General features: G+C 40.3%; 1 protein-coding gene across 2 annotated transcripts in view; it reads left to right on the top strand.

The window, feature by feature from the left end:
* The window catches only part of clip1b (CAP-GLY domain containing linker protein 1b), a 49025-nt gene that overhangs the window by 30601 nt on the left and 4447 nt on the right, over positions 1-13977 (top strand). For both annotated transcript variants that reach the window (XM_080874616.1, XM_080874615.1), the window contains 6 exons: positions 4963-5008; positions 5189-5232; positions 12817-12922; positions 13015-13180; positions 13270-13322; positions 13442-13554. In XM_080874616.1, coding sequence (XP_080730742.1) covers positions 4963-5008; positions 5189-5232; positions 12817-12922; positions 13015-13180; positions 13270-13322; positions 13442-13554 — 528 coding nt within the window. The remainder of the gene's footprint in view (positions 1-4962; positions 5009-5188; positions 5233-12816; positions 12923-13014; positions 13181-13269; positions 13323-13441; positions 13555-13977) is intronic.

Here is a 13977-nt window from a genome sequence, read left to right as displayed (position 1 = left end):
GACCTACATGGGGCTAAACTCATTTTCCTGAACAAATCATTTAGTTCCGGCATCCAAAAATATCCAGATTCATAAATTCCCTGACAACACTGTCTATGCTGCTGTCTTTTTTATATACAGTGGGGCAAAAAAGTATTTAGTCAGCCACCGATTGTGCAAGTTCCCCCACCTAAAATGATGACAGAGGTCAGTAATTTGCACCAGAGGTACACTTCAACTGTGAGAGACAGAATGTGAAAAAAAAATCCATGAATCCACATGGTAGGATTTGTAAAGAATTTATTCGTAAATCAGGGTGGAAAATAAGTTTTTGGTCAATAACAAAAATACAACTCAATACTGTGTAACATAACCTTTGTTGGCAATAACAGAGGTCAAACGTTTACTATAGGTCTTTACCAGGTTTGCACACACAGTAGCTGGTATTTTGGCCCATTCCTCCATGCAGATCTTCTCGAGAGCAGTGATGTTTTGGGGCTGTCGCCGAGCAACACGGACTTTCAACTCCCGCCACAGATTTTCTATGGGGTTGAGGTCTGGAGACTGGCTAGGCCACTCCAGGACTTTCAAATGCTTCTTACGGAGCCACTCCTTTGTTGCCCGGGCGGTGTGTTTTGGATCATTGTCATGTTGGAAGACCCAGCCTCGTTTCATCTTCAAAGCTCTCACTGATGGAAGGAGGTTTTGGCTCAAAATCTCACGATACATGGCCCCATTCATTCTGTCCTTAACACGGATCAGTCGTCCTGTCCCCTTGGCAGAAAAACAGCCCCATAGCATGATGTTTCCACCCCCATGCTTCACAGTAGGTATGGTGTTCTTGGGATGCAACTCAGTATTCTTCTTCCTCCAAACATGACGAGTTGAGTTTATACCAAAAAGTTCTACTTTGGTTTCATCTGACCACATGACATTCTCCCAATCCTCTGCTGTATCATCCATGTGCTCTCTGGCAAACTTCAGACGGGCCTGGACATGCACTGGCTTCAGCAGCGGAACACGTCTGGCACTGCGGGATTTGATTCCCTGCCGTTGTAGTGTGTTACTGATGGTGACCTTTGTTACTTTGGTTCCAGCTCTCTGCAGGTCATTCACCAGGTCCCCCCGTGTGGTTCTGGGATCTTTGCTCACCGTTCCCATGATCATTTTGACCCCACGGGATGAGATCTTGCGTGGAGCCCCAGATCGAGGGAGATTATCAGTGGTCTTGTATGTCTTCCATTTTCTGATGATTGCTCCCACAGTTGATTTTTTCACACCAAGCTGCTTGCCTATTGTAGATTCACTGTTCCCAGTCTGGTGCAGGTCTACAATACTTTTCCTGGTGTCCTTCGAAAGCTCTTTGGTCTTGGCCATGGCGGAGTTTGGAGTCTGACTGTTTGAGGCTGTGGACAGGTGTCTTTTATACAGATGATGAGTTCAAACAGGTGCCATTCATACAGGTAACAAGTGGGGGACAGAAAAGCTTCTTACAGAAGACGTTACAGGTCTGTGAGAGCCAGAGATTTTCCTTGTTTGAGGTGACCAAATACTTATTTTCCACCCTAATTTACGAATAAATTCTTTACAAATCCTACCATGTGAATTCATGGATATTTTTTTTTCACATTCTGTCTCTCACAGTTGAAGTGTACCTCTGGTGCAAATTACTGACCTCTGTCATCATTTTAAGTGGGGGAACTTGCACAATCGGTGGCTGACTAAATACTTTTTTGCCCCACTGTAGTCAAATAGTGTAGTGTAGGTAGGTTAGTTGTAAAGCACTACAGTATATAAACTACTCCTTTTAAAATAGGACTGTGTCATGAGTGAATGTAGGCAGCAGACACAGAACAACACGTGTCTTTCTAAGTGATGAGCGCTAATATGTAGATTAGCTCATCACGTTTCACTACTTTAAGATTTAGGATTGTTGTGCAAAATGTTTGACTTTTTTGGTTATATTTTCAGAAACTACTAAACTAATAAATGTCAGAGATCAGTTTCATCACAATCATGGCTGTATGAAAATTGTCTGTATATACAGCATATAATGTACACTGACAATCTCACATTCAGTTTACACTGAAGTCAGGTCAGTGGTCAGTGGCCATTGCTCTTGGGTTGTTCATTTTAGTTGTAGCCTGATCTCTTTATATCAGAGAATATCTTAACATAGATTATGTACATTTTAGAAAATGACGTCACGGTGGTGGTTCATCCTTTATACTGTCAATATCTTGAACTGTGCCTCCCATAAGAGATTTCGGAGACCGAAGAAGTCACTTGGATGAGCGACGAAACGTTTCTCTCACTGAAAATCGTACATCTAGATGAACAGAATCAACCTTTTGGGATTTACTTACCTGGATAATTGAGCATACATCAAAACATCTTAAACTGTGGTGGCCCTCTACCTCCCTATATTTGTACTGCTAACTTCATGACCATTAATATGTTAAAGCCTCACCCAGGCCCAGAGAGCTAGGTTCGTGAAAGAGCTTCTGAAAATTTTCTGTGCTGCTTTTGTGGGAGGGGCAAACAGCACTCTCTGATCGTCCCTGCTCAGACATCACAGACATAGAAATAGCTTTTCTAAAGTCTGAGAATGATTTCCAAATATAAATCCATCGTGTTTTGAAACAATCCATTTGAAGTAATGGTTAACTTTTTTTTAAGATCCACTGAGCATTTTTACAGATATCTCTTATTTAGTGACAGTTATAGACATGAACTGAAAGTTCAGAATTCTAATTCAGAAATAGGAAAATAACAATTGTTCAAATATCACAGCTGGGTAGAAAAGCTGAGTCCATGAGCAAGTTGAGTTTTCATAGTTAGCTCAGACATGTCTGAATAACAGCTGGACACTGCTGTAGAGATTTTTGTAATCAGTAAAGAATAGAAGAAATAAGTTAGTGAGGTGTTTACACAAACTGCACATAACCACAGTTCCTGTAGTGGAGGCCAGTGTGTTCTTAGGGACATACTTTTTTGGTTTCTCAGCACGACCAATGAAAGACTGCACTGAAGTTTGTAGAAAAGAAGATGGCCTGAATATGATGTAATACTTAAGCTCTTTGTAGCTGTTTCTACACATTAACTCCAGCCCTGAACTTTTCTATGGTTTACAATGGGTTATCTTCTCAAAATTTTGGCTCACTCAGTATCTGGAAATTTCAAATAGTAATCAGCTACAACTGTCTGTGTTGTTAATTGTTAACAATCCAAACTGGTGAGTCATACAGTTGTTATGATGGAAGGTGTTGAATTTGACTTCTAGCATATAATCAGCTTTTAGCAATTTCACATTGGCTTTATTATTTTCAGGTCAAGATCCATCAGTAAGATCCATCAGTGGCTTTGCACTTTAGTGTACTTTCACATTAGCCTCAGAATCAAGCCTGTTGCCTCTGGTTGATGCCATATGTAGCTCTCAATCACCATTTGGGTTGGCTGCTTGGTCAGTGCATCTCCTGTAGAGAGATGCGATTTAATGGGAGAACATGTACAGCTTATAAAACAAACAGCAATATGAATGTCTCCTAATAACCCCTGTGTGCTTTTATTTACTTCAGATGTTGTGTGATCATATTATAGTCTTTAGATTAGGGAGTATCAGCTGGCAAGGACATCTTTGAGAGTTGAAGGGAACTAATGGGTGCTCAACATGAACATTTCATCATTGAAATTAGGGGTGCAACGATACACAAAATTCACGGTTCGGTTCGATACTTTGGTGTCACGGTTCGATATTTCGATACAAAAAATGTTCATGCTTTTTTAATTTGTCATTTATTAAAATTATAAATATATATTTTAACTCAAAAGTACAGTTTTTATATTTAATGTTGCTGAAACAACAAAGTAATAAAAAAAATAAATCTCTCTGATCGAGAAATCACTCATCTTTGGAAAAGAGAGTTTATTACAGAGAAATGGCTCTTTCCAAAATAAAAGCTATACTATAAGCTTCTTCTGGGCTATATTCTCAGCAGCATATTAAACATATCAGGTCCCCATAAGGAGAATCATGTGCTAACGGCTGTCTAAATGACTCGGGTAAAGTTTGTAGCATGCGTGCTTGTTGTTTTTGTCTACTTCCACTTGTCTTTGCACTAGGATGATGTCGGTGTAAATGTGCAGTCATATTCATTGTGTTCCCACTAGTGCTGTCAGCGTTAATCTGAAATGACGTTAACGCCACAACACGGCAAATCTCCGTTAACGAGCTACCGTGAATCGCCCCGTGCGTGGGGCTGGACGGCGTCAACACATTAACGAGCTGACTGTGCTAACGCAGTAGTTCCCACCCATGTAATTGAGCATTGCGTGGCACATCCGACATACTGTTTTACTTTTGTCCATGACGCGCTTACCTTCAGGGTCATACTTCACATGAAGACCAAAATAGTTCCAAAGGCCAGATCTGAATGAGGGTGGGGGAGGTTCAATTTGCCATGTTAGCTTCTGTCTTGCTAGCTTGCGCTGCGCTTAGTGGATCTGCACTCGACAGTGCAGCCTAGGCGGAGTAGTCAAACGCAGATCCACTGAGCTCTCAACACAGACAGCATCGTCAGAAGAAAAGTTGATAAAATAAATTAAAAATTTTGTATTGTTCGATACATATGCGTACCGAACCGAAAGCACTGTATCGAACGGTTCAATATCGATACGAGTATCGTTGCAACCCTAATTGAAATGTATTCATCATTTACAAAAATAGCCTCTAATATATTTGTTGTGTATATCAGTAATGATTCTTGTAGCAGTACAAAGTCATTAAGCATTAGAATATTTAGCCAGATGTGTATTGGATATGCTTACTTGGGTTTGTATAGGTGAGATGTTAACAGATGCGAATATCTGGGAATCACCAGATTTAAGCATATAGCAGTGTTGGTGACACAGACATCACTGGGACCCGACTACACTGCCTTTAGTGCAGCCCTCAAATGTGTGAATTGTCTTTTCTTTCCCTAGTGAGGAGCTGAAGCTGGCATCCCACAAGTCTCAGCATCCTGATGAGGTATTGACCTTTTTAACTTTCTTATTATGTAAATGCTTTTCCTTTATCCTGTTAGAGATCAGGGTTTTGGCCTAATGAGGTTTTATCTCCTGCTGTGACTAAATTGTTGAAGCTAAGATGGGTTTAGATTCTATTTAAATACTTCTATATTTTGTCTGTGTGTGTGTGTTTACGCCTCAGCACAACGAGGATCACAGCTGTCAGCAGCCAGACATGAAGACCAGGTTAGATACTATGAAATATGTTCTTCAAATTTTGAATGTTGATTTTCTGACTTTTTAATATATTTTCCTGTTTAGTTTTTAAACATTGAACATAGAATGTTATAGTGTTCGTCACTGTATCTCTCAGTAATTCCTCTGCTGATGCATCTAAAACTAATGTAACAACCTATAAAAGACTACAGCCAACATCAATAATGATGTCATATCTTTCATTTTTTAGCAAATAACCATTTAACTCATTTTTAAAAAGTGAAAAATTAGTTGTTTCCCAAAGATGAGGGGCAGCACCAAATTCCTCTATAACATAAATAATCATTAATTGATATGAATATGTATGAAAGTATGACTCATGCAACCCTACTTTAGTAGAGTTCAAGAATACAATGAACTCAATGTGAAAATGAACACACTTGGTCCCCTTTAACTCTTCAACTATAAACTAGCACAACACAGTAGCTATAACAACAAAGCAGCTAAACAAAGATACACACAAAGCCATCAAAACAACACTAAAAAGCTTCTGAAGTCATTATCAGGAATGACCAGAAATAAAACCACAGTATTATAATGTTTTCGTTCCTTAAGTGCTGGTTGATTATTCAAATATTGACATTAGGAGATTGATTCCTTTGGAGATTTGGAGGGTAGCTTTAATGTGACGTGGTTCCTCTAATGGGACTCCCTTCTGTACTTACACACATCCCTCTGTTGACTGCTGGACTGTTTTTTCTTATCAGAGATGAGCCAGCGTTACATCTGTATTGTAGTCCTGGTAACAGAGCTGATGAAGAGCTAAAGTGTGAAACTTGGTGTGAAAGTCTGTAGATAAAAATCAAAATCTCTCTGGTGGTAATTTGCTGGTTTGTTGCTGAAGGTTTAATTAAAGACTGGGAAAAAAGAAGTATAATAAGAGATTGTAACCAAGTAACTTGCTGACTAACTGATTGTTGGCTCCAGCTTCCTACTCGGTCAACAGCTATGAGTGCAGGATTGATCTCTGATCATCAGGATATAAGAGGCTGTGTGACCAATGTCATTTTTGCACATCTGGATGTTTTCTTCAGAAAACAACTAGCTTTAAGAAGTTTTTATCAGAGTCAACTGGTAATTTTATACTTGCAGTTTTTATGTCCTGTTCACCACTTAAAATTGAGATTATTAGAGATTAGTTTTAAAAAGTGCTTCAAATAACTCCCCACATAACTGAGAGGAGAGGTTTTAAGATTACTCCTGAGGAGACAGACTTGCATCTAGAAAGACTTGATTGCTATCTATTTGAGAGACTCACTATGAACAAAGTCCTCTTCCAGTCATTATCTTTCATATTAATGTTCTGGTCAAACGACCAGGGGCAGCATAATGCTGGGATCCTTGGCACTGTGCCTCACAGCAAAAATGCCCTGGGTTTGAAATAACCACCCAGTTTGGCTGTCAAGTGGCGTATGGACGATCTACATGTGACTGCATGGGTTCTCTCCAGGTGCTCAGTACAAAAACATGCACATGAACTCGTCGTAAACGGCCCTAGGTGTGAAAGGTTGTCTATGTATCTGCATTAGTCCAGTGAGGAACCTGGTGATCTGTCCAGGGTGTAACATCCCTTTGGTCCCATGAAAACTAGGATAGGCTCCAACCAACCCTGAAGTGGATAAACCGTTAAGAAAATGGAAGGATTGTACAGCATAGAGTATAAAAAATAAATAAATGGACAAAGATATGACTATTACAAAAGCAGAAGAGCAACCTCTGAATCTTTCAAATCATAAGACATAAGGGCACTCTTTGTTTAAATAAAAAAAGAAACTCAACTGAATATCTTTGGATATTAGACATATAGTCAGGTAAACCAAGCAATATAAATATGTCACTTTGGGATTTAGTTCCAGGCCACGTTGCATTAGTACTGTGTTTTTTCTTTTAGTATTCCCAGATTTGCTCTTAGTTGGATAACATTTGATTTTTTTAAAATGTAATTTTAGTTCCTTCATCTATTTACTGTGACGCTGTTTGGTCTTATTTTAAGCCTTGTCTAAGTCTTGAAACAAAAGAAGCTGTGAATATCACTTTTGTGGCCCTGTGCCAGTCATAAACAGAAACACTGTGTTTTTAGTGATCAGGATATTAAAACATCCCACCACTTATGGAGACCAGTGACTTAAGTTCCGAGTGAAAGGCACAGTCTAACATCAAAGACAAATATGTGGTGTAAGATCAGAGTGAGGAGCAGAGTGAAGTGAAGTCAAAAAGATGTAAGATGAACTGGCAGCTCTGCAGTTTTGGCTCGAGGGGAATGGCAAGGTTGCATACAATTAGAGCAGAAATAATAGATGTGGCGGGAGAGAGTGTTTTAAAGTAAACATTAAGAGACATGAGAGATGATTCAGTGAAACAAACTGCTCTCCTTCTCTTTGGTTTGTCAAGACTGCTGGAACGGATATGTTGCCGGAGTGTCAGCTGGTTGCTGCTATTCTGTTGTAAGTGTTTTTTGGCAATCGGTGATAAAATCTGCTAAAATACAGCTAAGATGATTATTCAGGTGCTACAGCTTTCAGACTCTGAAAGCCCCAGTTTATATGGGAAATATTAAAGTTCATGACAGCACGATTACTACACTTGTTCGGAGGGGTTGCCAGAAGAAAGCTTCTCTCTATAAAGAGAGCTTTGCAAAGTTGCATATGAACAAACTGCAAAACTTCTGGAACAATGTCCTTTGGACAAATGTGAGCATAGTCAAGCCAAGTCAAGTCATTTTTATCTATATGTCACATTTTTCAAACAACAGAAGTTGAACCAGTGCTTTACTGATACACTTATTTGCCAGGGCTCCAAGTACTAAGTTCTAAAACTGGTAAAAACAATTACAAAACACAGACCTCACAGGGCAACATGACAAGGATAATAACTCATTTCCAACAATGGTAAAACAATGATTCAGGATTCAGAAGACTTTATTTATCCCCAAGGGGCAATTAAGAGACTGACCTTGCCGACCGTACATACAATACACAAACATCACAATGGGGAGACAGGTCAGGCTAGGTAGCTGGCCGGTCAGCTGCACGAGCAGCAACCCGGAACCGGACAACAATGGAAAATGCACAACATGAGGAAAGACGAGGAGAAAAAAAGAACTCCCCCCAGACTGAGCTCCAACAGGGAGATCAGTTTGAGAACAGAAAAAACACCTCAGCACATGAATCATCACATCTCACAACATGGAAGACATAAGCTTTGAAGGCGTATGGAGGGGGTGGGGGGTGAGTGTAGGTCTGTGTCAGTGTACATATGTATATGTGCGTCGGTGTGTTTGTGTTCCGTGTTCAACCGAGAGAAAGTGTCCCTTCACCTGGTTAAGCAAAAGTCAACAATCTTCGGTCGACGCGGGTGAGGAGGGAGAGAGTCATAACAAACAGTCTTATTATCTAGGGAGAATTGTTATGAGCATCCAGCTGGCGCCAGGGGGGCCACATGAGATGAAGATGGTAGTTGTTTTGGTTAGTGCGAACAAACTGCTTCCAATTTTACAGTTGGTCTAATGTCCGTCACTGGCCACCAGGTCTCTCAATTCCCGTTGTTCTTCTTCAAGATGTTATCCATATTACGTTTAAAAAAAAAAAAAAACACAGTCTGAGTACTCACAGCCCTGCCCATCGTCTATCATGTCGGCAACCCTTGTGGTATTTTGAACAGCTGTAGTTGCTTCTTATTCTTCGATAAGCCAGGTCCAAGCCAGCTCCAATCAGCTAGAACTCTGTTACCGTAGTTCCAAATTGGTAGATGTCATTCAAAGTCCTCCATCGAGAGTGTCGCCAGACACACGACGCAACTGACCATCGAGTATCCGGCAGCAAACGTCTCTGCAGGACAATCGGGCTCTCCCAAGCCCAGGAGGGTGTCAATTCCGTTAAGGGACCAGTTGATCAAATCCATAATTCTTCTTTATGTTTTTAGAGAACAAGTCTGGGAGACTCTCTTAGGGTTAGAGAATAAGCAAGACTATACGAAAGACATGAGAAGCCAAGCAGGAAAGATAAGGGAGAAGGAGAAAGTGCGACCGCCTCCGTCAAGCGACTGAGATGTGTCAGTAAAAGCATGAATATAAAAAAAAAAAAAAACATTTATTCCAAATAGTCAAGAACAAAATTTAATGGTAGCTCTAAATAATTTTGGACTAGCATACTATCATGTGATGACACTAATAAATATTCTGCTATAAAAGGGGTCTTGTCACAATTTCAGAAAGAGAGCCATTTAAAGAAATGAGTTTATTCCTTGCCTTGGATTAATACTGAGTGTAAACAGCTTATGAGACTCAGAGACCAGTTACTTAAAAAATTGTTACAATCTGGATTAAATACCGATCGATTAAGTTTTATATCAGAATCAGAATCAGAATACTTTATTGATCCCTGGGGGAAATTATTTTTTGTTACAGTGCTCCATTTTAAACCAACATTAAGACAAGACAGACAATACGCTAACTAAGAATAGTACAATATATACATATATATACATACATACATACATACATAAGTCACTTATAAATAAATATTTGGAAAAGAAACATGTGTAGTTGTAGCAGCAAACAGTGTGTTAAGTGGATGCGTTGTACAGGGAGATGGCCACAGGCAGGAATGATTTCCTGTGTCGTTCAGTGGTGCTTTTCGGTAATCTCAGTCTCTCACTGAACGAGCTCCTGTGACTGACCAACATGTCATGGAGTGGGTGGGAGGTGTTATCCAACATTGTCTTTATCTTGGACAGCATCCGCCTCTCCGACACCACCTTGAGGGAGTCCAGCTCCATCCCCACAACATTGCTGGCCTTACGGATCAGTTTATTAAGTCTGTTGGCATCTGCGACCCTCAGCCTGCTCCCCCAGCATGCAACAGCATCTGCAAGGATTAAAGTCACACAAACTTTGAGAATTGCAAAAGCAAATTTTTTCATGACTAATTAATAGTGCCAAAGGAAATTGTAAGCTAATTTGGGAAAATATTAACAAACAGTAAGCATAATGCTGATAAAGACCTTGAACTTAAATTTGCCAGTGAACTGGTATCCGAGCCTCTCAGCCTCGCTACTAAATTAAATGATTTTTTCCTTTCCATTTCCAAGTACCATTAATGAAATTGCACAATTGTTTTCTAATTCTTGTGACCTTCAACAAAATATTGGGAATACCGACACCAAAGAGGATGTTTCTTCTCAAGATTCAAAGTTCAATATTCAGAAAATGAAGTAGAAAATATAATCTCTAAATTAAGAAGTTCTAAAGCAAGGGATGAGTTTGGATTTGATACCAATTTCTTGAAGCATTATAAATCTTATCTTTTGGTGCCTGTGACCAATCTTATTAATTTATCAATCACGCAGGCAGTTGTTCCTCTGAGTTAGAAGGTGGCAAAAGTTACACCAATTTAGAAATCGGGTGATAAATCAGACCCTGCTAATTATCAACCTATTAGCATACTCCCTATCTTTTCAAAGATTGCAGAAAAGTGGGTTGCTAATTCTATCATGGAACATGTTAATGACTCCAATTAGTTGTGCAACGGATCAAATATCTCATGGTTCGGATCGGATTACGGTTTTAAGTCACGGATCGGATAAATTTTCGGATCAGCGAAAATAGGAAAAAAAAGACAAAAATTTCATTCCACGCACTTATATACAAATAAATTAGGGTGCAATATGGACATTATGGACAGTGCTGGGCATCCTCTGCACACGGCCATAAACAGCCAGAGGAGTCTGTTCAGTGAGAGGTTGCTTCTCCCAAAGTCAAGGACGAGCATACTTAAAAAGTCCTTTGTCCCACACGCCATCAAACTGTTTAACTCCTCGCTGGAGGGGAGAGGGAGGGGGAACGGGGACAAAGGAGGGGGGAACAAGTAAGCTGTAGTGCCTTTTCCCTGTGCAATAGTTTTTGTTAATATCCAATGGTGTAATAGACTCACAAAACTTGAAATGTGCCGTTCCCTTGTATTCTTATTCCTATTTATTCTATTTATCCCTTTTGTATTCTCTATATTTATATATGTGTATATGTGGTATATTTCTGCTCACTGTGCTACTGGAAACTGAATTTCCCAGAGGAACCCATGGGATTAATAAAGTTTCATCTAATCTAATCTAATCTATTGGGCAGTACAGGGCTTTGTATCTACCACTCCGCTGTGATATAATGAGCGGTCACCGCCACATGGCTTTCCGTTGCCCTGGAGTTCCACCCATTTGTAGTTAGGGCAACAGAAGATGCCTGGGATAGTTCAGCTGTAACTTTTCCTGCTCATACGTGCTTGGAACGATCTTGTCACTGAAGTGGACGCGCAACGAGATATCATAGCGTGGCTCAAGCACGTTCATCATAGTTTACCATCATCATCAACTTTATTTATAAAGCACTTTAAAACAACCACAGCTGACACAAAGTGCTGTACATTGGAACTGTAAAATAAAATTACATGAGATATAAATAAAAACAAATAAAAGAAGAGTGAAATCATTAATTAAATAACTACTTCAATTAAAAGAGAAACTAAGTCTCACTGAGGTTAAAAGCCAAGGAATAAAAGTGGGTTTTAAGACGTGATTTAAAAGTGGACAGTGAAGGGGCCTCTCTAACGTGCAAGGGCAAATTATTCCATAATTTTGGAGCCACAATAGAGAAGGCCCTGTCCCCTCTGAGCTTCCTCCTGGATCTCGGTACCTCCAGGAGCAGCTGGTCAGCTGACCTGAGAGACCGACAGGGTATGTGGGGATGAAGAAGCTCAGAGAGGTAAGGCGGGGCAAGACTGTGAAGGCATTTAAAAACAAACATAAGAATTTTAAAATTAACTCTAAAAGACACAGGCAGCCAGTGCAGAGAGGCTAGCACGGGGGTTATATGCTCTTTTTCGAGTTCCTGTTAGGAGTCGTGCAGCCGCATTTTGAACCAGCTGCAGAACCCCTTGTGCAAAACCCCTTGTTTTGCACAACGGAATACGGCCTCCCGTCTGCAGCTAAACACCCCAATAGTTTTTGTAATAGCTGTAGCCCAGTCGGATTGGGCAGCAAAGGCCTGCTTAAATGCCGCAAACTCCTCTGCTCCTCCACTTGGACCGCTAGCGGTGGCCATAACTATCGCTTGACAGACTGACCACCATACACATATTTTCTTTTCTTCTTTTTCGAATCTTCGGATCACGTGCGTTCCAAACCGTGGAGTGGGATGGGTTCGGATTATGGATCAACCGTGATCCGTTGCACCACTAACTCCAATCCGGGTTTACACCCTATGCAATTTGGATTTCGCACTCTTCATTCAACTGAAACGTCTGTTTTTGTTGAGAGAGTGAAATCTTACTTAGACAAGAGCAGTTATGTTACAGCTGTTTTTCTTGATTTCAAGTGTGCGTTTGACACTGTGAATCATCTTAAGCTCTTGTCTAGGCTGTCAACATTTAACATTAGTAATCACACCGTTAAATGGATACAGTCTTATCTATAAGATAGAAAACAATGCATGCAAATAAAGAATAGCAAGAAACTGGAAATAAAAAGTCCTTTCACTGTTTACTCCTTGTACACATTTTTCTGCAGAGAAATTGTCTCAAATGTGGAATCAGAGGGGGACACAAACTTCCAGAAATCCACTGGAGCCTTAATCTCAGACAAAGACCGGGAATTAGAAACTCTGAGGAATGAGGTACTCACGCTCAACTTATAGTATCTTGGACACGCTACATTTGTCCTGTGTAATGCCAAATATGTAAGGTATTTGTCTGTCTCTATCGGCAGATCACGGTGCTGCGAGGAGAAAATGCCGTGGCCAAGACCCTGCAGTCGGCCGTGGAAACGCTAGAGAGAGACAAAGCTCAGCTGCAGAGCCGCGTTCATAGTCTAGAGCAAAGGCTTATGGGAGCACAAGCCTTGGAGGAAGGAGACAAGGAACTCCCACCCTCTGGTGAGAAAATACCTCAGTCTTGTATCTGACAAGAGATACAAAAAAATAGTTTGTGTACTCTTTTTCTTGACTTTGACATACTTTTGCAGGTGATGCAGCTCTGGAGCAGCTGAGGGAAGAGAAGGAGTTTGCAGAGGGACAGGTAAGACTTGCTGCTAACAGAACTGATCTCATTCTCGGTTTCCAGTTAATGTTTGCACACGTTTGCACACATGACCCCAGCGTCCTTTAAGAGGAGATATGTGTGATTTTCTCCATCAGATCAACTTCCTGAATAGTGTGATTGTGGACCTGCAGCGGAAGAACGAGGAGCTGAAGATCAAATTGAAGAAGCTTGCTTTGTCTGAGTTCAATGGTAACGACGGGACTGATGGGTAAGAAATATACTGTTAAAAAAATGTAACTAATGAGCACAAACAAATCATCTAGAATTGATCAGCTAGACTAATTAACTAGTTTTTCAATCAAAAGTGCCAATCAATCTCTCTTGCTTGTGTAGGCAGTTTTCTGCTGTTCTCGCTTATTATAATTGAGCAAAGCTTTTAGTTCAGACAGACAATTGACAGAAGTTGCAACGCGCGTTTGCGCACATATAAAAGGCACTGTTTTTGTCCGCTAGAGTGACATTTCTTTGGAGGTGGAGGAACACCAGAGTAATTGCTTAAAGGAGCTTGCTTCTTTGACATCTTTAAGAGTTCTAAACAAATGCCTGTCCTCCTCCAGAAAATCTTATGTACGCAAACGCGTGTTGCAACTTCTTATCTGGTGCGCGTCTTTTATTTTGACAGCGAATGTGC

The sequence above is a fragment of the Rhamphochromis sp. 'chilingali' genome, assembly GCF_963969265.1.
Source record: "Rhamphochromis sp. 'chilingali' genome assembly, chromosome: 2".
Taxonomy (NCBI): Eukaryota; Metazoa; Chordata; class Actinopteri; order Cichliformes; family Cichlidae; genus Rhamphochromis; species Rhamphochromis sp. 'chilingali'.
Note: the sequence above shows the minus strand (reverse complement) of the source record. Positions and strands in the feature narration are given on the sequence as shown.